This window comes from Embiotoca jacksoni, unplaced genomic scaffold (genome assembly GCF_022577435.1).
Source record: "Embiotoca jacksoni isolate LCO1_2020_lvr unplaced genomic scaffold, fEmbJac1.0.p SCAF_2, whole genome shotgun sequence".
Taxonomy (NCBI): Eukaryota; Metazoa; Chordata; class Actinopteri; family Embiotocidae; genus Embiotoca; species Embiotoca jacksoni.
In genome coordinates this window covers 5,819,322-5,844,728 of record NW_027185340.1, presented here as the reverse complement: position 1 = coordinate 5,844,728, position 25,407 = coordinate 5,819,322, and the positions used below count along the sequence as shown (strand labels likewise).

At 41.2% G+C, this 25,407-nt stretch overlaps 1 protein-coding gene across 5 annotated transcripts in view; it reads left to right on the top strand.

Annotated features, from left to right (window-relative positions):
• The first annotated feature begins 1,324 nt into the window (after positions 1-1,324).
• Positions 1,325-25,407, top strand: part of LOC138201072 (target of Nesh-SH3) — a 29,730-nt gene continuing 5,647 nt past the window's right edge. The window contains exons 1-15 of one of the 5 annotated variants that reach the window (XM_069154193.1): positions 1,325-1,621; positions 9,637-9,816; positions 9,981-10,049; positions 10,150-10,282; positions 12,052-12,242; positions 13,030-13,073; positions 13,852-13,900; positions 15,153-15,218; positions 15,379-15,456; positions 17,250-18,497; positions 18,791-18,868; positions 19,267-19,449; positions 20,223-20,288; positions 22,955-23,017; positions 24,988-25,110. In XM_069154193.1, coding sequence (XP_069010294.1) covers positions 1,513-1,621; positions 9,637-9,816; positions 9,981-10,049; positions 10,150-10,282; positions 12,052-12,242; positions 13,030-13,073; positions 13,852-13,900; positions 15,153-15,218; positions 15,379-15,456; positions 17,250-18,497; positions 18,791-18,868; positions 19,267-19,449; positions 20,223-20,288; positions 22,955-23,017; positions 24,988-25,110 — 2,680 coding nt within the window. In that variant the 5' untranslated portion in view covers positions 1,325-1,512. The remainder of the gene's footprint in view (positions 1,622-9,636; positions 9,817-9,980; positions 10,050-10,149; positions 10,283-12,051; positions 12,243-13,029; positions 13,074-13,851; positions 13,901-15,152; positions 15,219-15,378; positions 15,457-17,249; positions 18,498-18,790; positions 18,869-19,266; positions 19,450-20,222; positions 20,289-22,954; positions 23,018-24,987; positions 25,111-25,407) is intronic. The other 4 variants (XM_069154194.1, XM_069154195.1, XM_069154196.1 and 1 more) reach the window with 4 other exon arrangements.

Below are 25,407 nucleotides of genomic sequence, written 5' to 3'. Positions count from 1 at the left end.
TGCACGTGATGCTAATGTGTTTTTTCGACACTGGCAAAGAATATATTTATACATAGGATGATGAGTGCCATTGTTTCCATGGAATATAAAGACAGCAGTACTCTGTACACTCATGACTGTTTGGATGCAAATCCCTTTATGACTGGTTTAATAACCCTTCAAATTGTACAGACTGAAGAGTGTGTCTGTTTGTAAACGACATTGTGGGGACTCATATTGTATATAGAGGCACATTCCCGCTGTGGAGACCTGCTGCTGTTCTGTGACCAAAAAGCTGTTAATCCTGACTTTTGACAATTTATTTCAGGGTTTGGACTCTGTTTGAAATTAAGATCATGTTGAAGCTGAGGTTTTTTAATGGGTTCTTGTAAATGATGTGGTCAGTGACGAGTCTTCACCTGCAAGATGTCGCTGTTTGATCGTGTTCGAAGAAGATATGAGTGGTTAAAGGATTGTTTCTGGTCATTTAAATGTGCCCCCATCATGTCCACTGAGGTACCCGATGGATTGATTTTCTCAATATAATATTTCGATGACACTTCTATTTCTTAATGGAACTTTATTCAAAAGACTTACCTTTATTCTTGTTTATGTCATATCCTTTTTTAATTTTTTTTTATTTATCATGTTCAGGATATGATATTGAGGTGACCGTCAGTTCAGAAAACAACAAAAGGGTTAAAGTGTCTGGATGAGAATGTCATACGTCTGATGTTCATGCAGGAGACAAGCGTTTATTTCACATTTTTAATTGTTCTCACCATGTCCTCAAATATTGGAGTTGCCTAACCATAGTTTAATGGTAAATTTAATTTAAAATATTGCCATTTTGTCTGTTGACAGGGTTGGTGTACCAGTGATTAGAAATCTGCAAAATAGTAGATTCATGACTATGAATAACCAGATTTCTCAACTTCCATGTGCATGTCATTTGCAGAATATGAAAAGTGGGACTTTAGAGAGAAGCATTTAAACATATTTAGTGTAGAAGAAACAAAGTAAAGGATAAGGGGAAGGAGAGAAAAGAAGGACAATGGAAAGTGTCAAAAAGCCTTTCTAGATTCATAGCAGGATTGGTGGGACACACCATATTGAGCAGAAAAAAAGAACAGAAAAAAGAGACTGAGGAAGGCGGGAAGATTGGAGAAAACTTCTACTTTTCCAGAGAAAGAGAGTGTGAGATGGAGAAAGTAAGTGAGGGAAAAAAAGGAGAGATGGGGGAGGGGGAGGAGAGTGGGTGTGTCTTACTCTGTTTGTCCCCTCCCTCTATTGTAGAGGTATAGATGGTGCAGGAGCAGCCGGCTGCATCCAGAAGTCCAGTCCAGTGAGCTGCACTAGTCCTGAGAGCCACCAGAACATCCAGCCGGACTCCTGCAGCTGCAGAACACATTTCACCCAACTTACCAGAGAGTTACTCAGCGTTTATTTCTGTGAGTCCTGTTGTGAGACCTCCGAGCTCGTTCAGATCACGCAGCTCGTCACACCTGAGTCTCAGGGCTGACCCCAGCAGAGATGAGGATGAGGATGCAGCAGCACTCGCACAGCTTTCTAGTCCCTCTCCTCATGGTCTTCATCGCTGGGATAGTTCTGTCTGGTCCCTCCACTTCCCACCGGAGCAGAGGTAGGTCATATCTGCATTTATGTTACTGTTTTCTACTGACACATCCACATCAGGTGACACTGTTGATGAAATGTGATGTATTTATTGCATGCATCAGTGCTGGGTGAGGTCTGCTAGGTTTCCCACCACAGACTACGATCCATGCAGGTGAACATGAGTGTAACTGCCTCTCTGTCTGAGTGCTGACGGACTGATTACTTCTCCATGGTCTTTCTGTGCTTTCTGCCAAGTGCATGCTGGGATAGGCTTGGAAACACAATATGTCATAGTAAGATGAATATTAGTTTTAAGGATAAATGACAGGAGTGACAACTTTGTAGGGATACTGGGACAACCATTTACTGCAAAGATGTTGAGTGATGAAAGTCGTTTAAAAGCCTGATTTCTAACATCATAAACCTCTTTGCGGCTTCAGAAATATGCATGAAATATGCAGATAAAGGCAGCAGTTTTTGAACTCAGTTTTCCAGTTGATACTGTTATCTGCTGTCATACTGTTACTACCAGATGCAACGCTGAATACCACATTTGGCTTTAATGCAGTTCTACCCTGTGTTTCCTGTCCAGAAGACAAAGCCAGCTCTGCACTTTTGCTGTGGTAACAAGTCTGCAAGTACAGTGAGACCGAGGGCTAGAGTATTGTTGAGTAGAGTCAATTCCAAATGCTGACTTTATTTTGGATCTTTTGGGTCTTTTGTTTTAAAATAAGTAGTTAGTAATGAATAGTAATTAGCTGAATAGTAAATATTTAATCTATGTGGTAAAATGCTAGAAAGTAGTTGTTTTACAAAGTAGTGGTAGATTAGTTGTGCCTGCACTGAGTGAAATACCAGCTGTTTGTTGGCCATCCTGCAAACAAGGCAGCTTAATGAATTAGATAAGGGATTTGAAAGGATCCACATTTAACAAGTGAATTTGACACCATCTTCTAATTCTGTTAAATGCTGCGCAACTTCAATTCTAAAGTGGAAAGTTTAGCCTTCCTTTTTCGGGTCACCTGTCAGGCTTTTAAATTGCCGTGATTAGAAACTGTGCGAGTGCACTGTTTTTAAGATGCCTGCGGTTTATCCACATTTCCCTGAAATGATGTGAGCAGTCACAGGGAAATAGGTCAGTTACTGCTCACAGGTTTTAATGAAAGTGTTTCCAGGTAGGGGGTCAAGGGTTAGACGTGGAGACAGCCCTGATGGGCTGACTTTCTGGGAACGGTGCCCGCCAAGCAGACGTTCTGAAGTGTTAAAAAGTGGCCTTATTACTTTCAAACATCTCCTCAGGCAAAAGAATGTTGTATTGTTTCATTTCTTTCAAACATCTTACAGCTCTCATTAATCAATTGTAATCAAACCAACCCGAATGGAAAATTGAACTCAGATTTACACTTCAGTAAAAGCTACATTTCTCCAAAATGCAAAAAAATAAATAAATAAATAAAAAAAAAATATGGAGATTATTGCAACAGTGCATTTACATTAACATGTGCAAAAAACAACAACAATCCAGGTCCCTATTTGGAGGGTTTTATCAATAGTTTGAGGATAACCGGTCTTGGAGGTGTCAAACCCATGTCCCCACTTGCATTGTTTACTTTTGCCAGATGCCACAAACAAATCATAAACCAACCACATTTTCTTTAACAAGCAGAAGACGGCGTATTGAGCCTCCACTCTTTGATTAAGAGTCTCGCAACATTCTTGGAAAACTGCAAATTTTCCACAAACGTTTTCCATATTGTCTCATTATCCAAATGTTTTTTCAGTTTGTGCAAACACATACACACACACACACACACACACACACACACACACACACACACACACACACACACACACACACACACACACACACACACACACTGTAGCCTGCTTTCCATCTCTGACTTTGTGCTTTGCAGCCATGCTCTATTTTGTGAGTTAAACTTGCATGCGCAGACTTTGATGGTAGTAAACATGATTAGAGGTGAGCAGACTGGAGTCGGTGTAAAGAGGTGAGCGCAGTGGAAATGGCTGCTTCCAGTGTGTAACCTGAATGGCGGAGGCTGGCTCGCGGACAAATCTCAGTGTGCAGCTTTGGCAGCCAGATGAAAGGAGCGATGTGTGTTTTTACATTGGGAAGAGTGTTAAATGTCTGTACTTCTGTTCTTTTTGGATCAAGAATTAAACATGTTATACTGGAAAGTGTGTTTGTGTTCTTGTCTGATAGATATTCTTGTATAACACTCGGGTGTCAATGTGCTCTGAGATCATCTGTACTTTCCAAGGCTTTTAATTTCCATTTATGTGTTTGTGCTCTTGAACAGCTTTTCCATCTGTATTGGAATGAGTTGAAGCTTTTGGAATATGATAAATTATTTACCTTTAACCCACTTGAGGACAACATATGGCCAGAGCAAACATAGCCTCACGTCACGCACAGATTGATGAGTGGGAAATAATGGCAGGAGAAGGGAAAGTAGAGGAGATTAGAAGACATGACAGATAAATGAATTCAGAGCACTTTAGGAAGGTAAAAGAGGATCCAGTTGATGGAAAGATGTTTGGTGACACATATAGGACAGCAGAGATGGAGTGAAGGAGGTGAAGGACGGAATGGAGCAGTGCCACAGGGAAAAGGGAAAACAGCTGTTGCGGAGTCGAATCTGACAGGATGGATATATGGTGTGAGAGCAGAGAGACCTGCATGGAAGCAGCCAAGGCTGTGGCAAGATGTGGGAGTACAATCCCAGGCACAGCTCTCTGCTGCTGTGCTGCAAGGTGAGGCTTCCTGCAAATCCCAAGGGATGTGATTGTTCCAGAGGAGGGTGGGATCAAAGAGGCTCCTGCTGTGTTACAGTAGATATTCACCGGGCTGAGTTGCACTGGTTATTCCCATTAGAGCTAATATAGGTCAGTTCAGCTGTCGTTTGCCCAGCAGCTAAATTATCTCAAACCTTCGCTGCTCTGGCTCATGCGGGGCTCTGAGAGATTTTCACACTTCATTGCCTTAAATGAAGGTGACTGTTATACCAAGCGCCATAAATCATCTGTCTTTGTCTCCACGGTGACGGAGACCAAGGCTCCTCTCTACCTCCTCTGTGCTTCCAGGACGGAAACCCCAGAGGCCAAAATACTGTATACCAGCGACTCAGGACACCTACAGCAGGATATTGTGTTTGTGTGACAAGAGGGGTGTCGCCTATATACAGATGTGTCAAACTGGGGGTAGCAGAGCGATATAACAGCCTTGTTTGGTCAGGGGGGGTTACAGTTGTGATGTTTTGCTGCTTTGACTCAAGACAAACTCACATGACTTTATTATTCTGTGTCACTTCCATCCTCCAAAACTACCACATTAAAGAAGGGAAAAGTTATTTTCCATTACATATTTTAAAAACAAAACAAGCCTTGTCGCCCTGCTTCAATTTTTTTCTTTTGCTTTGGGTATTTATAGTTCTTTCGTTTACACATCAGCATGAGTGGAAAAGTCCTGTGATGATCTCAGTGCATTTTCTGCAATGCATCTGAACCTGGAGGGGGGAAAGAGGTGGTGAAGAGGTGATAGAAATCTGTGGATTGATAGTGTCAGATAGTAAAATCTGGAAGTGACAAAGCCAAAACTGCACATATTGCACAGATGTTTTAACATCTATTTTTTAACACATTTTTAACAAAATATCATGCTGCACTGCAGTTGAAAGTAAGAAGAGCTTGTTACTCTGACAACCTCACTAACCGACTGATCATCCATCGTGGCTGATGATCCAGGATAGCCGCTCTCCAGAGACGAGATCGAGTTTCCTGTTGAGGGTGTTTCTCTCTTTCTTTCCAGCGGGATTACATTCTTTAAGTATTAGTCCAAATCAAGATGACTACAGTGGTGAAATGTTTATTTAATGATGTGGCATTGTTTATTGAATAATCTGACAAGTTTACTGGCTGACTCCCAGTGTTACAATTGATTTACTTGGACAGAATTCAATGGTGAATTGGCTGTGTTCTTGGGGTGCACAGGGCGATTAACTGCTGCTGTCATGATGTTTTTATTTGAAGGGATCAGTCTTTACTACAGCATACTGTAAACAGGACATTATATCTACATGTGTGGGAATCTGTCACCAACTTCTGGCACCATACAGATGAAATGTATTTAAATAGAGATTTATTATATCATGGCATGTAACATTTTTTTTTCCTATTGAACTATTGCTTGCTGCTCCAGATGTTTCCCTATGATAGACTGGTTATTAACATGAATTGATTATAAGGTAATGGGCTTCTCGGGAGACATGTGAAAGCCCCCCCACAGGTCGAATCAAACCCAAAATGATTACAAAGAGGGTTACAGAGTGGTCGGTCTAACTCTCTATGTTATTTTGTGGTCGATTAGCATGTTTCTTTATGTGTCTTCATGGTTGTTTTATGTCTCCTTGTGTGTGCTTTTACCCTTTGATCTATTTTCCAATAAGAACTGCTCTGTTTCTGCATGGTTGGCCTGTACAGTAATCCACCCATGATTGTTACAGGTAAGATTGTGGCTTTAATTATACTTAAGTTGCATGTGTTTTGGTGAGGTTTTAAATCTTCATAGATCTCACATGCTTGACGGGGTCAGACACCAACTGAGCTGCCTTCAGGAAGACTTTGAATAATCATTATTTCACTCATTTCAATACACACAGCAATAATGGTGCAGTTCAGCAGGTTTTTTCTCGCTTAATATCAATAGTTTGCCTTTGCACTGTAGTTGATTGATTATCGGGACTCTGTCTGGAATCGTTCCCAAAGCTCTATTCATTTTACACTGGAAATACAGATAAGCCTTAACAGTCCCCAAGTGTTGTGGGCCAAATGGCCGGGCTTTGGACGGGTTATTGTGGGGCAGAGCCAGCATTTGCTTGTACTGGAGTTTGAAACGTGTTGCCAGAAGTTTCCTAATGTTTCATGTGCTCCGAGCCCCTCTCCCTCGGAGCCAATCTCACTTGTTGCTTTATCGGAAATACTGATGGAAGAATCAAAACAAATGCAGTTTTGATGGGAAACACATAGCTGGAAAAGCATGAGGGTATTTTTCAAATCCAGGGCTTCCCCCTCTGTCACTGTCAGTGTCTGTTTTGGCGTCCAGCAGCTTCTGGCAGTGGTCCTCCCACAAAGTTCCACTATTTCATTTAGTGCTGAGATATGAGCCAAGGACATGTGCTGTGGAGAGCATAATACAAGTCGTAATCCAGGCAGAAACTCCAGTGTTTTAAGCCTTGTAGACTATGAGGGGTGGAAGTTTAAGCCCCTGGAGATTTATTGCTGATTTCCACTGCAAAATAAGTGACAGAAACAGAGATGAAAATATAATTGACTTCAGGAATTTGGTTCTAATTTGAACTGGATTTCCCAAGGGCATGAATCACTGAATTAATACACACTTAATATGATAAAAACAGAATTACAATCTAAAAACCAGACTCAGGAACCTGAAAATCTTTCTATCCCTACTGCTCTCCATTTATCATCCAAGTCTGCACTGGTGGGGCTATTGTCTTACATATGCACCAGCCAGCTATCAGTGTAAGTCACAGTCCTGGTCCAGCAACACTCATCTCAGCTCTCTGATGTTTATTAGCATGCCAGTTATAGACTAAATCAATTGTTAGCATACAGTTATTGGCTGGTGTCACAGTCCAAATGGCAGAGCTAATAAACAAAACAAAACCATTTTTCTACATTTTGGGCTTCCATAGACTGAGAGTTGCTCATCACTTCCTGATCATGCAGACTGTCTTCAAGCATTTATGCATATTAGCAGTTTGTTGGCTTTAAAACATCCACCTGCCACCCCTCCTCTGGCGGTGATGGGCAGCTGAAATCCACCACAGTCTTAACTTTATGTCTAAATAGGTGTTTATTGTGGTCAGCATCAATACATCCATCATATTCAACACACATTACACTGGTCAACGAGCAGTTTGTCCCCCGCTTGATCTGAATCCGTTTTCAGAATTTTTTTTATTCCAGTATACTCACATGGACATGGAAAAGTGCTACCAAGCCTATTGCTTGACACTAAAGATGGATTTTTGGGAAGCCAAAAAACTTTACACTTTTACCTTGTAGAAATAGGTTTTTACCCATTTGCAGTGTATCAACATTGAATAAGTAATATACTGTATACACTTTTACTTAAAAGCCTTGCATGATAGAAAAATACTCAAAAAAATGTAAGTGTAGAAAAAATGCTCTAAAGTTGACCTATTTTTTTTTTTTTTTGGGACAAAAGCATTGAAATTTTGTTTCTCTGTGGTATTTTCATCAGATGTTTTAACACCAGCTGCAAGTGTCTCTCAATAATACACATTCCTTATGGAACCTTCCCCGTTGGTCCATTTTGAACACAGATCCATTTTTCCACTCTCATTGGCTTGAGTGTTGCCGTTGCTGAGGCCACAGTGAAATCAGCAAACCCTTCAAAAACACCAATAAATCAATTCAACTCTGTAAACTTTAACAAACAAAACAATATATGCTCTGTTAGAAACGTATAAACAACATGCACCCATTGCACTGGACATAAATAATGTTTCTTTTACTACTTCATTTATTGTTTTGTTTTATTGGTACATATTTTTGTACGTTCTGTGAAAAGGGAATGATTTTCCTGCCACTTCCAGCAGGTATTATATTTACGATCAGCAGCAGAGTTATACATGTACACATCATGATATTAAAGAAACCAACCACAATATTAAAGACCTCAAAAACCTATTAATTCAAATTAGTTTTCAAAAACTATTATTCTTTTTCTTATTTTTTTATTGGTACATGAGCTTTGTTTTAATCAGCAGCGTCACCAGTATGAACTGTAGACACAGCTCTGGTTATCGTTTGTTCCAGGCACCTCCAAGTTGGTTGATTACAGAAAAACATGACACATTTTGTTTAATATGTATTCCTTTCTGTTTTTGCCTTGTATTTTGCCAAATGGCTCTCTGACCAAGACCTTAAGACCAAGTCAAGTTTGTGAGGTCAACCTTAACATGAAAAACAAGCTAATTTGAAAACCTTCTTGATTTTTGGTTTATTGCGATCCACCCTTTGGTGCCTGTCCTCATCTGACATCTGTCCCCAGGCGCTGCTGATTAGGACTGTAATCTGTAAAGGTCACGGCAGAAAAGGTGTTTGTGAGAGAGGAAATATCCTGTGTGTTCATGGATTATCTCATTTTCTGGTTGCATCAACACAAGCGTCACGCTGCCTTACTGACTTCATGTTTTAATAACAAGTGTTCACAGCTTTTGGTTTTTACAGTGTCTCTTTCAAAAGCCACTTCTGAGCACAGACACATACTGCATCCTGCATCTGCTTACACATCACAGAAGCTGGAGTTTCGGTTTATGATGCCTGTAACAGGCACATCCTTAAAGTTTGTATTCTCTATAAAAGTAATGTTCTTATCAAGTTATAAAGCACACAAAAGGTGTTATTAGATACTTCTTCTTGTGCCCACTTAATAAAATTAAGCCCACTACTGTCTTCCTTACTGGCAGAACTCAAATCAGCAGCAAATCTGCTTTGACTGCATGTACTTGTTGAGTGAGTGTGAGATGATGAAGAGCAGAAGTACTGAATCTTGGAAGGTGAAAGCTATTGAAATTAAAGCATTTATATAACTCAAAATGTTTCTCACAAGCCTTTTAGTCTTCTGTTTTTGTTAAAAAAAAAAAATTGAGACAGAGGTTTGTTTGATAGCTGTGTCTTTTAATTTGTTTATCCTAAATTTTTGTCATATTTTGTATTTTTGGCATTTTCTACGCATATTGTCTTAGAAACTACAATAATAAACTGCATTCCCAATATCTACTCGCATGAAAAAACACATCTTGATGTGCCAAAGATGTCATTAGAATCTCTGAGGCTGCTTTTGTCATAAAAATAGCTAATGACTAAAAGCTTGGTTTGTTTTTTAAATGTCTAGAATCTATTGATCCTCTTTCTTCTACATGTTTATGTAATTCCTAAATTAATCACTGGTGTCCTCTCTTGTCTTCTCAGTGAGGCGTCAGAACATGAAAGTCCGCATCAATGCCACAGGAGACACCATTGTGATGAAGTTTTTACGCCCCAACGCTGAAACCAAGCTCGAGGGCTACATCCTGGGCTACGGCAGCAGCATGTTCTCCAAACAGTTCATTCAGCTGCCAGAGAACGGACAGCCGTATGAGACTGAGTTTGGTAAGAAAGGCTGGTGATGTTCCATGTAGGGTCAAAGACCAGGCTCATATAATGTGTATGTGAATTGTATTGTGACCATTTTAGTCTTGCTAAAGAGATGAGTGTGTCTGTAGAGGCTCATGGGTCATAAAAGCCTAATCTCCAGTTTGTGCTTCATTTTTTAGATGCTGAGCCCAAGTACCTGATAGCTGTCCAGCCGATCCCAACCAATGAGTTGAAAAAGCACTGCACAGGTATGTTTGTTTAAAGGAAAAGTCATCAGTAATCATAGTAAAAGGGGCTTTCAGACATGAAAGATGAGCTATTAAACTAAGTTGTTCATTTTTTTCTCAGGTAAAGTGGAGCTGGAGAAGCCACTACACTTGGTCATTGGTTCAGTGACCCCCACCTCAGTTCTCCTGTCCTGGGGAACGCTGCTGAGAACCCCTTATGAAGGCAACATCATGAATGACTGTTTAGAGGATGGGTGAGCTTCCACACTAACACACAGGCCTACACATTCATCCCAGTCAAAGACTTGATTGTCGTGGCACAGAACGTTTTTTTTAAAAAAAAATTTATTTAAGTGTCACTCTTTGGAACCTCTAAAAGAGAAAATATTTGTGGATTTTAGAAGTCTTATTCTTGGCCCTAATTCTATTTGGAGGATGTTTGTGCTCCAAGGTTTGAAACTACAGTTCTCTCAGTGCCTTGGATGATGTAAACAGGAAATATGACGTTAATATATCAAGTCTTCTACTTTCCTGTGAGTAAGTCTACATTTGAAATATTTTGGCAAATTGGCACCAGTAAAAATTTGCCAAATTAGCTATCAGCAGTTGTTTTTAGCAGCATACTGACAAGCATCATAAGGTTACTTTGACAAGATCTGAAGTTAAAAGCAGTTTAAAGCGAATTTGTGGATGTTTATTTGTGGTGGACATATGGAGATATCCATCCTCAGTAAGTATAACTCGCACTGATTTTGATGCAAATTGCAGCAATCTGGGTCTAAAAGTATCGTATTTACCTCCATGGGCTGTGTGCTGCTACTACCGCTGACCTTCTGTTAACAAGCAGGACAAACTACAGGGTCTGAGTTCCTGTTATTCTCAGGCATCTACCTGTCTTTTTTACCTCAAGCAGTATCTTTACCTCACCCCCTCTGTCCCTTTGTACATCCTCCTCTCACTTTCTTGGGTGGATGTGTGGGTCCCAATCTGACAACCTCTGCCACAGAGCAGAGACACAGTAATGCATGTGCCAGCCTGAAGCTTGAAGATTTCTTTGTCAGCCTTTTGATTTCTTGTGCCCTAGTTGTACTGTATTTGTGGTAAGCGTAGAACCAGATGGTGGAATAACTCAGAAACTCTGGTATAAGTGCATAAACAGCAAATGACTCCCTGAAGCCTCTCAGGTTACGTAGCTGCGAATCCAGGACAGCTTGTGCACACAGGTGTTTAGGAGAGGAGTCAACCCACACAACATACGTGACACCAATTTAATTTAAAGAGAAATTACTTTCTACTAGTTTTATGTGTATTGTAAATGAATGGTGAAAGCATGTATTCATTTGTCCCTTGATGGAAAGAAGAGCAGAGTTCAGCCACAGCATCGAATCACTGTATCCTGACTTTGCTCTTCTTATGATGGCATCAATACACAGCATTAAACTCAACTGGAAGGCTTGTCATTTGAGACACTTCTGCAGTCAGTGTTTAATTTTTTCTCCAAAAGAACAAAAACTGTGATCGAATCCTGCCAACATTAAACAAATTTGGTCTGTTCTTTTAATTCTGTCTTTTTAAATAATTGTGTCAAGTGCCTCCATGTAGCCAAACTAACAATTACATTTTATAGAAAAGAGTGCTCACACACTCACAACAAACAAAACAGCAGAAGCTGTTCTTCACATACAAAAATAATCAATTTATTCCATGTGCAAAAGGTTGCTTGTTACTTTTTCAATGACATTGAATTTTTAGTACATTGTCAACATTGTTGGCTATGCAATACGGAATGAGACAAAACAGCATTGTTTTATGGTGATATTTAAAAGGGAATTTCCCAAAAATGTCTGTGAACTGCCTCTGAGTCAGAACTCTTGTCCTCATGGATCCCTGACAAACATGAAGTCAGTAACAGCAGATCCAGATGCTTTTTATTTCTTCTACTGCTAGTTGTCCTTTCACATAGGCATCCTAATAGGCACAGAGTTCACTGTTTCCCCGCTGTTCTGCTCTGTCTTGGGCCCAGACATTACACGGTGCGTTACCGGGAGAAGAACAGGAAGTGGAACTACCAGACCTGCCCGACAAGTGACACAGTCATAGACAATCTGAAGCCAAACACAGTCTATGAGTTTGGTGTCCAGCCGAACTCGAAGGATGGCACAGGGGTGTGGAGCAAGCCGGTCGTTCACAACATCAGCACTGCAGGCGTAGAGGGTAAGTTTGATTTATTTCTATGGCTGCTGTGAGTGGGGAGGAGTGCAGTGACACATGGTATACAAACTGGTATCTCCGAGTTAAGACCATTCGGACCTGGAAAGTAATTTGTGCAAAACCATTGGTCAGTGGATGTTAGAATTTATGAAGTGTCCTGACGTATTCTTTATGCATATGGTACTGTATGGCACTCCTGGGAAATGTAGAGTAGGTGGGTTTTAGGACTTCCTGTGGTGCTTCTGTTCTTCAGATTTAATCAGAGTCAATTTATTTGATTTGGTGTTTCATCAATTCACCCTCTAAATGAAAGCACAGGTTTACGATTAATGGGAGAAAAGGCCAGAAATCCTGCTGCTTGCTGAACTTCAGTACAAACTCTGAAGGGCAAGATTCCTGGTAGTCTGTGGATGCAAATATTTTGACTGATTTATGACATTTTATTAGGAAAACCCAATGCTTAGTTCAAAAGTCACTTCATGTTGTTGGGATTTTTTTTCCAGTCTGTCAGTCTGTAAACAACATATGTAAATTAGAGGGAAATGCTGACTGTTTACCAATAACATAGGAGTGACCATGGTGATATTATGTGCATATGCAGTATCATATAAACCCTTAAAATACTAAGAAGTGTTACTGAATCAAAACCATCTTGGTTCACTTGTTTTAAGGCATTACTGAGAAGCCCTTGTTCAGTCGTCTAAGATTTAAAATGTGGTTTCATTTAATTCCTCCGCTTTCTGCTCGTTCCACTGAAGTAACTTTTCTGATTGTTCTCTTGTGTTTTTAGAGAAGGCCATCAGGAAAATTTTTAAACGTCCCATCAACCCTGTGGTATGTAATGGATACACTTAATTTCTTATCAAAACTAGAGCAAAGATGTTTTTGTTACATTCTCCTTTTATTATATCAATATGTGGATTCAGCTGCCAATAAATGTAGAATAGGCTTCATCAGAGGATTGTTGTAAACAACTGAGTGTGGTGAGACTGCTCAGGTACTCCTCCTCTTAAAAAAAAGAAAAAAAAAGAAATTGGGAACAGGGTGTCTATTTGGAACGGACAATCTGCTTTAGAGTCCTTGTTGTACACTTTAGTGAGCTTATGCTATTCTCAGGGTTGTTTGCCTCATTAATTTTCCATCCAACTGCTGAATGGAAACGGCGTCAGCGCAGCCAGGACGGGCCAAGCCAAAGAGAGCAGTCTGTAGCTAGCGACAGTGGAATAAACTAGAGGAAAAAGAGGGGAGATGGCTTGGAGGGACAAGGGAGGAGGGGTAGCAGTGCTGAAATGAGTTGAGAGATGAAAGGTGGCCCTGATTTTCTGACAGTGCTGTGTCACGTGCTCCTATAACCCAACTCATAAAACATCACAGCTGTTGAGATTTAGCTGCAAGATTTGCCCTTCCACAGGGAAACTTTGAATAACAAGCCTCTCACCAGGGACTTTACCAATTTGACTTGGAGCACAGAGCCTATGAGTTATGCAACACAAAGAAAGAGGCTGAGGAAGAGATGGTGGCGAGGGCAGAAGCTGATACTTTGGCCTGCTGTGAACATAACAGAGACGAATGACCACTTCTTCCTCTTGTCTTTTTGTCTTTCATCCATCAGAAACCCTTAACGCCAGGTCCCCACTCTTTCCCCTTTCCTCCTCACCACGGTAAGCCAATAGACGCACTGCTTTTGGGGAATTGGCTCCTATTTGATACAGAAGCAAAGTTTTTATAATTCACCACAATTTATCGCTGCTCAGAAATGTCTGTTTCAGTCCATCTCACAGTGCTCTAAGACTCAGCACTGGGAGAATTTTAACCAGAGATCTGGAGCCGTATTCACAAACATTCTTAGAATCCACTGAGAGCTCCTAATGTAGGTGAAAACATTTCTAGCAAATAGTCTCAACATCTCAGAATAACTCTGAGCAAGGAAAGGACAGAGAAACCCTTATCTTAGTGAGCTCTGGTTGACCCCGTTGCTCGGTATGATGCGTCCTTTTAAAAGTTGTGATTGGCTGATCAAAAAATGCACACCTTGTGAGAAAGGGCACAGAATTGACAGTAACATCCAGTAGAAATGAAATTAAGTGCATACCAATTTGAGGCTGTGAAAGCGCTGTTGTTGTTTGTGTGGTCACTGGTGATGAATGTTGCAACAGACAGGAGTCATCATTGTCAATTTTTTTTCAGTTGCCAATATCTCAGTGCTGCAATCGCTTCCATTTCTGGCGTTATTGCGTTGAATGGGAGATATGAGTGCCTCTCTGATGAGATCGACAACAAACATCATCCCTGCATGATGTAATTTGTAACGTTTCATTTAGCATTGGAATAATATTTCTCCTATCCCGTGTCAGTTCTGCAATTTTGTCCACTGCTGCCTCTTAAATGTCCTCCTCCCTGCTCCTAACAGTTTTTCACCTCCGCGGCTTTCTTTGGGACTGAGATGTTTTGTGAATAACTAAGTTATTCTCTTGTAACTTTTTACAAGGATCTACTCCTGACTTTAAGGGGAAATTCTGTCACAATTGTAAGAATTTTCTTTTTTTGTCACTGGGGAATCTTTATGAATACGTCCCCAGATTCATCTCATTGCAGACAAATGCAATTTCTTTAAATCCCACTTTTTGTTTTTCTGCTTTATTGATGAAACCTGATTCAGTAAAGCTGTTTTTAAACTGTGTAGTGATGATGAAACTAATACATGCAACAAAGCAGGGATTTGTTCCAAATGACAAAGCTTTAGTTTTTTCAAGTAGTTTTTCATCAAATGAAATCTGTGTCAAGTTGGTTGAGTGGGTGAACTCCTCTCCTTAACACCCGTGTACAAGCTGTCCTGAATCCAAAACTTAATTTTTTTCAGAATATGTAATAGTTTTGACTCTTTGACTTTAATCTCTCCTTTGTCCTTGTCAGTTCTTCATAACAGGACCCGGGGCAGACAGCCCCTTCTCCGGAACATAGCCCCACAGACAACTCTTGGTAATGACTTTTTTGCTGACCTAAACCTGAGTTCAGAGGTCAGAAAAGACTCTGGACCTTATGTCTGACCATTTTAACTGACTTCTCTATCACTGTCCTGCAGGAAATCTTAACTCTTTGTTACTCTCCCAGGTCTACTAACATACACTATATTTCTCAGCTCCAACCACAACCACTAGACAGGAATCTCTGTCGACCCCCGGACCCACACTGCCTGTTGTCAACAAACAGCAAATCGGTAAACAGCGAATCATGGTTCTTTTTGAAAACGCTTAATATGGCTCTTATTTCGGCTGTGTGCAATGACAGACTTGGCGGACTGTAATTGAGAGGCTGTCAGTGCTGTACAGTGTACTTTTTTAATAGCTGCATGAGCAAGAGTGGCATGGACAGAGCGAGTTCAGTAGCTAGATGCTCCCCGTGGAACCCAGCTGATGGTGCCAGCTGTTTGGGTTGTAAGGTGGGTAAAGTAGGTGCCCTTAGCTGCATGGCAATTTAGCAAAGCAATCAAAGTTTGGAGAAATTCTTGATAATGATCTGAAAGGTCTGTTTTGTATTTCAGTTATTTTTGCAGCGAGTGATTTCCAAGATATTATCTACAATTTTATCACAGTTATGACTTGAATAAAAAAATCTGTTTGACAAGCCCTCAAGCCAAAAGAACGAAAGAGAATCGTTCATAGTCCTTAAGAAAGCATTGACCTTCAGTGAGCCCCAAGAACATCATTTAGTGTTGCTCAGTCAAACAATGCATTTCAGTCATATCTGAAATCATATCTCTCCAGTCATGTCTCAAATATACCCCTGGATTTCATGATTTTCCTGCATCTGTTTCTCATTCCTTTGCAATTTATAAATCATCAGTGTCTTTCAGAGTTTACAGTATGACTATATTATTTATTTATTTTTTGCTGATGATAAATCTGAGGCTTTTGCTTTCAGTGCAGCACAACTGATGGTTTGAAATCTGCATGACTAGGCTGCATGAAGCAAATGTTTATTTTCTCCCCCAGCAGGAACTTCAGCAGGATCTCTCAACTTCTTTTCTGTCTGTGTCAATGTCCTTCCTCCTACTGTCCTCGTATCTCACTTTAAAGTATGATTTTTGCACAAATTCAGGACTTCATATGTCCAAATGCAACTAAATTGACCAGTTGTCCACTACGTGTTATATATTAAACTGTAAGACATCAAAATACAAAATGTAATATTTAGTGATTCTTTGTTGGGAAACTTCCTGGTGATTCATTCTCAAAAAAAATTCTATACAGTAATCATGTTTCTTTTTAATACACAGGGGACAATTCCAGGACATTATCATTTGGCCAATATTGTGATCCCTGTTTTTGGTGGGTTAGTTGGCTAATTCAGTGAAATCAGCCAACCAATCCCCTAAACAGGAGAGTTTTAGACACAGCATAAAGTTGAGTAGAGGTACTATATGCCTGGAATTTCATGTTATCTATTGATTGCTTTTGTTTTGTTTTGTTTTGTTTTCTTATTTTCTGAACTCTTCTTCTTTTTCTTCATTCTCTGACTAAGGTGAACATCTGATTTCATTAAATAACTAGTTTAGAATCGTCCATTAAAATCTTACAGCAACCAATTTATCAGCAACTATTAAACTCTCATGTGTCATAGCCTCTCAGAGGCACAACCAATGGATTTGGAGGGCTGTCACTCACAGGCCTCCCGACCATAGTAGCCACGTCTGTCTGCAGTGACATGGCTGTTACATTGCAAATACTTCCATATGGTCTGTCTGCCTTTGAAATTGGACACGCTCTATCAGACTGAAGCCAAGTAGAAGTTATTGTGTAACGTGTACTTTAGTCAAGCATTTTCTCTGAGACTTTTAGGCCACTAGCCGTTGGCACTTTTTTTAGTCTAAATTAGATCATTTTCGTGGTACTAAAAAAAAATCATGTTGCTACATTTCATTTTGTAAATGATAGAACATATTTTGAATTATATTTCTCAGTATAGTATTGTGGCTTCATGGCCATATTTTCTCTCTCTTATGCAACCCAGGAAAAGGAGACCTCTCCAGATCTGTCTTGCCTCCTTTCCTGGCTCCCAAACTTCATCCTCTACTACATATAACAGCTACTGTGCCAGTACCCCAGGCAAATTTGGAGAAATATAGAGGGCATCCAGAGCAAAAGCCCCTGTCCTCACCTCAACCTCAACCAAACTTTAGGCTCAAACCACAGTCTCAACCACCACCCCAACCAAAGCCCCTTCCCCAACGACCTCAACTGAAGCCCAGAGGGAAGGCTCAACCTCTGCCAAAATCCCACGCCCAAACTAAACCACAGCTCCAATCAACATCCCAGCCAGAACTCCAGACCCAACCACAACACCGCACAACACCCCAGCATAAGCTCCTGACCCAACCACAACCACGGACAACACCCCTGCCCAAATTCCAGACCCAACCTCAACCCAAAGCAATATCCCAGTCTGTACTGCCAGCCTACCCTCTGTCACAGGCTCAGCCAAAACCACACCGCTATTCACAGACTCAAACTACAACACAGATCCAATCTGAACCACAACCTCAACCAACATCCCAGCCCAAACACCAGGCTCAACCGCAAACACAACCACAACTAAAGACCCAGACCCAGCCTGAACCATTAGTTCTATCACCTCTGGCACATCCTCGAACCATTCAGTCAACACCTCAGCGCATACATCATATACAGCCAGCATTACCAAAGGCACTCACACATCCCCAACCTCAACCACAGACTCAGTCTCCAATTCAGACAAAACCACAACCACAACCTCATCCAAAGACCCACCCAGAGCCTGAACTAAGCACTGAATTGCAGTCCACGGCCCAACCATCACCAAGGATAATTTTGGCCAAACCAAAGCCCACAACACAACCTCAAACCAAGGACCAACCCAAGCCCCAAACACCATCTCAACCAAAAATGCAGACCAAGCCATTACCACGACCTCAACTAAAAAATCAGGTTAAACCTCACTCAAAGCCCATAAGTAGGGGCCAACATCTACTCCAACCAAAGATTCAGCCACGCCCCCGATCACAACCTCCAGCAAAAACCCTGGCCCCACTTGTACCTCATTCTCAACCTGTTTCCCAGCCACAACCTACACCAAAGGCACTGTCCCAACCTGAACCTCTACCTAAGCCACACCCTGCATCTAGGCCCCAACCACAACCAGAGCCTGGGCGACAGTTTCGGCCTCAGTCCAGGACCTACTCTGGTGCAACCAAGGTTTCCCCAAGGCAGGCAGTCCCGACGGGTAAAGACCCTACTTTTTGCCATTAGCAATTAACAATTAAGCATTTAGACGTCATCTAAAATTATATTTTAAAGGGGGCATATTTGTTTAAAATTTGGATGGATTCATATTACCTTTTTAAAGAAAACTTGAAAACTAGATTGTAATCAACAGATTCTGGCTTTTGGCATTAATCCTAACAAGTTGCAACAAGGGTCTTTGACAAGTTAGAATAGGAAATGCCCCCTTTAAAAGTCAAAACTATATCCATATACATATTATCCTAGATAAATAGTGAGTTTTCTTTCACACAGCTCCTAGTCCACCAGAAGAGGGCAAGCCCCTACCAAGACCTGCCCTGGCTGCAGAGAAGGCTGGTAGTTACAATCATGGTAAACACCATGACCATGAAGTTTGTCACATTACCATCTCTGCTTTTTCGTCAAGCCACGTGGAACATTCCAGTTGTATTTCAAACCATTGGATGATGTCACTGCTTCCCCATCTCCATCTCCATCCTACCACCGTATACACCCCACCCCATCGTTGTCCCTGTCTCCATGTGTGCCTTCATTTTCAGTGCAGTACACTCACCTCAACCGTGCCCTCTCTTAACCAGAGCAGTCTGACTAGCTTTGGATCTCATTTGTGCCTCTTTCTCATTTCATCCATTGTCCGCTCCTCTAAATTCCTTTTCACTGATGTGCTTTATCATTTATTCCATCTAGGTAAAGCTTTCAAACTCAGGAGTGGATCTTCCCTAACCTCTAATTCCCTTTTGCTCGTCTAGGTACTGGTGTCCTCAGATCCTCCGTTGCTGAAGTCCCTCGTTCTCCCATTAGCTCATCAGTTGCTACAGCAGGAAGAAACACGACGCTGTCTCGCATCCGGGTTCCTCCCCATTCCACTAATCGTGTCAGAACATTCTCTCCATCCAAGACAGTCACCTCTCACAGCTCCAACACACCTGGTGGTAATGGAGTACTTACTTCCTCTCTGCTTTTTCCCTTTCCCCAAGCAGCTACCTCAGGTTCTCCTCTTCTGTTAGCACTCTCTCACACTCTCGTCTGCAGCATCTACTGCTACAGAAAAACACAAAGAAACTCATGGCTTTTGTTTTAGCTTCACAATCTGTGTTAAATCCCCTTTTTCTTCCCCGGCTCAATTTTATTTCACCTCCTCTTACAGTACATGCTCTCGCCACGCTCTGCTACATGTGCTTAGTGTGTATTTCACACATTTACCATGAGCAGCAGTGGCGCTCTGGGGTCAGGATTGTTAACATGATTTACAGTTCATCTTGTCAGCCAGGTGGGAAGTCTGGCCACAGCACTGGCCAGGACACGCCACATTTTAGGCCAACCATGCCAAGCCAAGTACTGTGCAGACAGTACCAATTCTACAGTCTCTTTGTTTCTCTTTCTGTATCTCTTTTTCTATCAAACACCCACACTCTCCCCAAAACGTTATAGAAAAGAGAGTGACCATTGTCATGAGATAAGGACACATTTTATGTTTTAAAGTCATGGAAGTATAATTTGTATATCCAGAACATCTATGAAAGCAAGCTGAAACCATGAACAATCTCCACCTGTATTGGCACTGACATTGGACAGTAAGACAAGAAACAAAAAAGACAGAAAGACAACGAGCATCTTTTCTTCCTGACTTTCCTCTCATTTGGTGTTCGTATGTTTGTCACAGGGACACTTAACATTTTATAACAGCTTTTTCTCCCTCCAACAGCCAGTGGGGCCCGTCATAGGGGCAATGCTCTTCCTAAACCTGTGGGCTGGTCCAAAGAGAAGCCTGGTAAAGACAAACCAAGATAACCGCCTTTCAGTGTTCCTCACTCACTAACTGAAGAGGCACTGCAATGTCCCGTCCCGTACTCTGTAATTTTCAACTTGTCTGTCAGTGTGACATTTGTGTCTGGTCTGTGTTGCCTAATGGTCCCAGTAGCTTATACTTGACTGAGACTGAAGCCTTATGTAATTATAATTTTGGCATATACCTGTCGTCTCCACATTATTTAGTCTACAGCACATATGGACCTGTAATCAGCTGGTCTGAATTACTTTGAGAGGAGTTTAGAGTGCTTGTTAGGATAGGTGAATGTGGTTCGCCCCCTTTTTTCTTGGGTCAATCACATTGTTTCCATTCTGCCAGGCAGACCCAGTTAATTAGAGTAATTGAATCCATCTCAAGTAGTAATTCAAACCACGTCTGGACCACATGTATTAATGGTGACGCTCTGCTCACTCCTTGTTGTTTGGAGTTGTGAGGAGAGGTTGTGCTTCAGTCCCATGTCACAGCTGGTGTGTGTTATTTCTGGAAACTTGGACAGTTTCAGAGGTCTTCAAGGAGTCGCAAGGCTCTCTGGAAGCAACTCTACAGAAAGTAATTGCCTGCCATCCTGCACATCCAAGCACAGAGCTCGCTCAGTGACTGTACTTTTTTTTTTTTTTTACAAAACGTTATACACACATAGTTTACTTTCCTGCCTCCATGAAGTGAATGAACTAAATATTTTTACTTATACCAAACAGCACCCTGCAGCTTATTAAAGTATACAAAGCTGGTACAGAGTGTGCTTTTGGCAAAACTAAGAATTAGAGTGTGCCCTCAACAGTTTTATAGACTGGCATTTCAACTTGAATTCGTTTGAAAGCCGGGCTTATAGTTGAATGCAGGTGTCCATCCATGGACGCCATCCATGAAATCTGAGTGTGTGTTGCAGAAGCAGCAAACCCCAGCGTTGTGAGACACCGGTATGTATTTCAGTGGGAATATTTGTCTGGACTGACCATAAATCTCTGTATTGTACTTGCGTATATATTTTCAAGTTCTCGCCCTGAAAATGAAGTGATCTGACAGAAAGCAGCGCTCACACCACGGCTGCTGTTTTAAATCACGTGTGAGCCTGAGGCCTTTTGGCACATCAGAGGCTCAGTCTGCTCTTTGAGGGACTGTATAGTGAGACAGCATACCAAACACACCGGCTGTGCAAATTATAGACCGGCTCTTATCTTATCATACTTTGTTGACATATTGTTGACATACGTAACATTGACATCACATCTTATCGCATTACATCTCAACAGCTTGTCTCATTTCCTGCCCAGTTAGCCATGACATCACTCATCTGAGCTGTCAGTCCTTCATGCTTCACAAACCCCCGTGTTTTATGTTTGTGTATCTTGTGACTGGCGTTTAAATTACTGCATCACCCTTTAGTGTGACACAGTATGTGAGCATATGTGAGCCATTTCCTGACAGTCATACCATATGTGAGTCAGAGGTACCCCTAGCTTTTATTCAGAGTGTTCATCAGTGAGATGTGTTTGCAGATGTTGGCTTAGTTTGTGTTGATATCCTCAACTCTTTTCTCTTGGTAGTAAATGCGTAAGATCACTCATATACACCAACCATGGGGAGGTCATGTCCAGAACAAAGGACACGAGTCCAGGAGAAACATGTTTTGGCCTCGACACATGGACAATTACTGTATCTTGTTGACAGAATAATCACTAATGAGTCTCCAAGATAAGAAATGACAAATTGCAAGCGTAGTGGATGCTCTGGAAATGAATCCTAATTGTTTTTAAATGGACTATCGCGAAGCAACTGAGCTATTAAACATGTCGAGGAAATTTCACTCGTCAAGCCTCCCAGAGCTTCTCCACCTCCTCTAAGATATCACAACACTGATGGAGGGGGATTTTGTGTCTTTAACAACATGAAGTCATGGCAAAACCCTCACATTCAGAAAGCTGAGTCTGACACTTTGTAGCTGATGTGTTTTCATTACAAAGCCTCGCACTTCTTTGTGATTACTTATCCAGTTCACTTAAGCCAGTTCATTCCTCGTGTTCATTTAGGCAGTGAGAGTGAAAATGATGTGGTCTTCATCCCATGGCTCGGTTTATTTTATTGTATTTTCTGTGGTGTAAGGATTCTGTGGAACATTTGGTGGTCAAACAGGATCAGATCCCAAATAATATTTCACACAAAAGTTCCCTGACCTACTGCCTCAGTCGCTCATTTAGGATTTACGTTTGAATTCCTCAGTTATTCTTCTGGGGATTTTAGGGTGAGTGCTTGAAGCACTGGTTTTAACTGATGCAGGTTTTCATGAGGTATAGGTCATAGTTCTGGCAGCACTTCACAGTGACTTTTAAGCCTTCACATGCAATCCTCCTGGCTGCTTTATTGTTGCTTGTATAACTGTATGTTTGTGTTTGTATGCTCCTTTTTTTGCAGCACAAAGTATTTCTGCAGACTTCTGCCCTGCTTAACGTGTCCCTCTTTTTGGATCTTTAAACTAAACATTCCTTAATCATTATTGCACTATTAAATTAATCAGTAACACTTGTTTTCAGTTTTGTATCTGGTCTCCAGTGCCGACCACCTGTTACTTTGTCTGTGTTGTGAATTTTAATCTGAAATGGACTCTTGTTTCCCACAATTCCTTGCAGTTCTTCGTCCCCCTGTTCCTGGCAACAAGAGACCCAACCTGGTGGGGAAACCTAGTGACCATGGTGAGGGCAACAGTGGTGGATTTGCAAACCACTGACACTACTGCACCTTATCCTTTGTACTATAATTACACATCCAGCAAGTCGAGGGGAACACTTGATTTCAACTGCTTTTTAACCCATTGGTTCCCTAAAACTTTTTCTATGATAATCTCCTTCTTCAAATGCCCCTATTACCATCAGAAATATGTTATAGAATGCACATTTATGGAATATTTTCATACCTTTGGAAATAAGCTCATTTGCTTTCTGGCCAAGAGTCAGCAGAAATACTTGAAGCACGTGGAAATGGTTAGCTTGACTCCAGGGAGTCACTGGACCCGGCTTTTAAATAGTCCTACAACAGTCCTGGTTAAACAACAATATGTCATTTTTACCAGAGACTGTATATAAAAATGAATGGAAATGTGAAGCTAATATGGAAATCCGTTAAAGTACAATACCACCGAGGGCCACCAGGGGCTGGCTCCAAAATACCTCCAATTCCTTGCTTCCTTCCTTCCTTCCCTCCCTCCCTCCTTTGGACCAAATCTGAACCTTATCTGGACCTAATTTAGACCTTATCTGGACCTAATTTAGACCTTATCCGGAACTAATTTAAGCCTTATCCGGACCTAATTTAGATCTTACCTGAACCTTATCTGGACCTAGCTTAGACCTTTGCCGGACCTAATTTAGACCTTATCCGAACCTTATCCGGACCTAATTTAGACCTTATTCAGACCTAATTTAGATCTTATCTGTACCTAATTTAGATCTTATCCGGACCTAATTTAGACCTTATTCATAGTCCTTGAGAAGCTGCAGCCTGTATTCATAAAGGCTGTAGCTTCTCAAAGACTATGTTGTTGGAGCACGTGTGTCCTTTCATCCACGTCTACAGCCCTGTAAGAAATCAACTTCTATGTTCTCCAACTACGGTCTAAAATCATAACAGGAAAGGTTAACACGATGAAGAATTTCCTTTCCTTCACCTCCTAAATGGTAGCATTATTGACCCATCCAGATCAAAAAATACTGATAGTTTTAGATTTGTTCAGACAGAGCTAGGCCAACTGCTTCCAGACTTTATGCTAAGCTAAGCTAATGTGCTGCTGACTTTATCTTCATAAGATTAGGCATACAGATATGAGTAATATGAATCTTTTCATCTAACTGTCAAAAGACAAATTGCAATTTCCAAAGATATGGAAAGATTTGTTTAAACTTTCCCTAAACTGCCACATTGAAGACACAAAGAACTCCAAGCTTTACTGCTTCGTTGATTCATCTTCTTGATGAGCACTACTCGCTTTCCTTTTCTTCTCTGTTAAAAATCTGTTTGTCTTTTACTTTACGTTATTTGAATGATTTTTTTCTAAACTCAATCTTGACGGCCTTGTGTGAAAGCAATCTTGTTTATACTAGTCCCACATGCATCCAAAATTTATTCAACACATTTTTTTCCCCATGATCAAGTAAGTCTGAGCTACAGTGTTTATGTCCTTCACAGTTTAAGAACCACCCTCTTAGACTGTATTCTGCAAATATTGTAAAACAAAATTCTCAAAAATGCGTGCAGTGAATTGTACAGAGTTTACTAATGCACCAAATAGCATTGATCTTTATATTACAACTTATCTCAGCTGTCTTGTTGTTGAAGCTTTTTGCGGGGCTTCATGTTTCACTAATCGCTTGCACTCACGTGCATTTGTGTGTACGAAGCAAGAGGGTGTGTGCGTGTGTGAGTTGGTGAGTGCATCTGGGTATCCTTGGTCTCAGCAGATGTATTCTGGCTTCCCTCTTTCCCCTTTAAAGAGCACAAGAGATATTTCTCAACAAGCAATCTCTGATGTTTCAGCCGCCAGGAAAAGGCCACAGAGTTGCTCAGTGAGGATGGCCAGAGCAGATGGATCACAACTGTGTATGACTGTGAGTCAGATGAGGAGGAATAAGAACTGATCTCTCCTCCTCCTGCTGCTCTGTGTCCTCAGATAAACCCATGGACTTGAAACAAGGAGACAAGGAGTCCATCTTGAAGCCATTCCCACTGGTCACAGCCAAACCCAAGCAAGAGCGCAGACAGCAGACAACCACCACAGCCCCAGCACTAAACAGTATGAGCAACACATCATGACTTATTACACGACCTAGATTAATACCTGGGTGCACCTCCATGAAGGTATGATCATATGGTACTAAAACAGCTTTACAGCCACTCCAGCACCTGATAATAAACAGGACATGTTGGTGATGCAGCTTGCATTTGTGTGTGTGTGTGTAGTAGTGAAATAAAGAGAGAAGAAAAATTTGAGTATCAACAGTCAGGCAAAGAGTTTGAGTGCAGGCCAGAGCAGGTGCTGGGCTGGCTGGTCGTTGACCTGGACCAGAGCTGTAAAAATGAGGACAGAGAG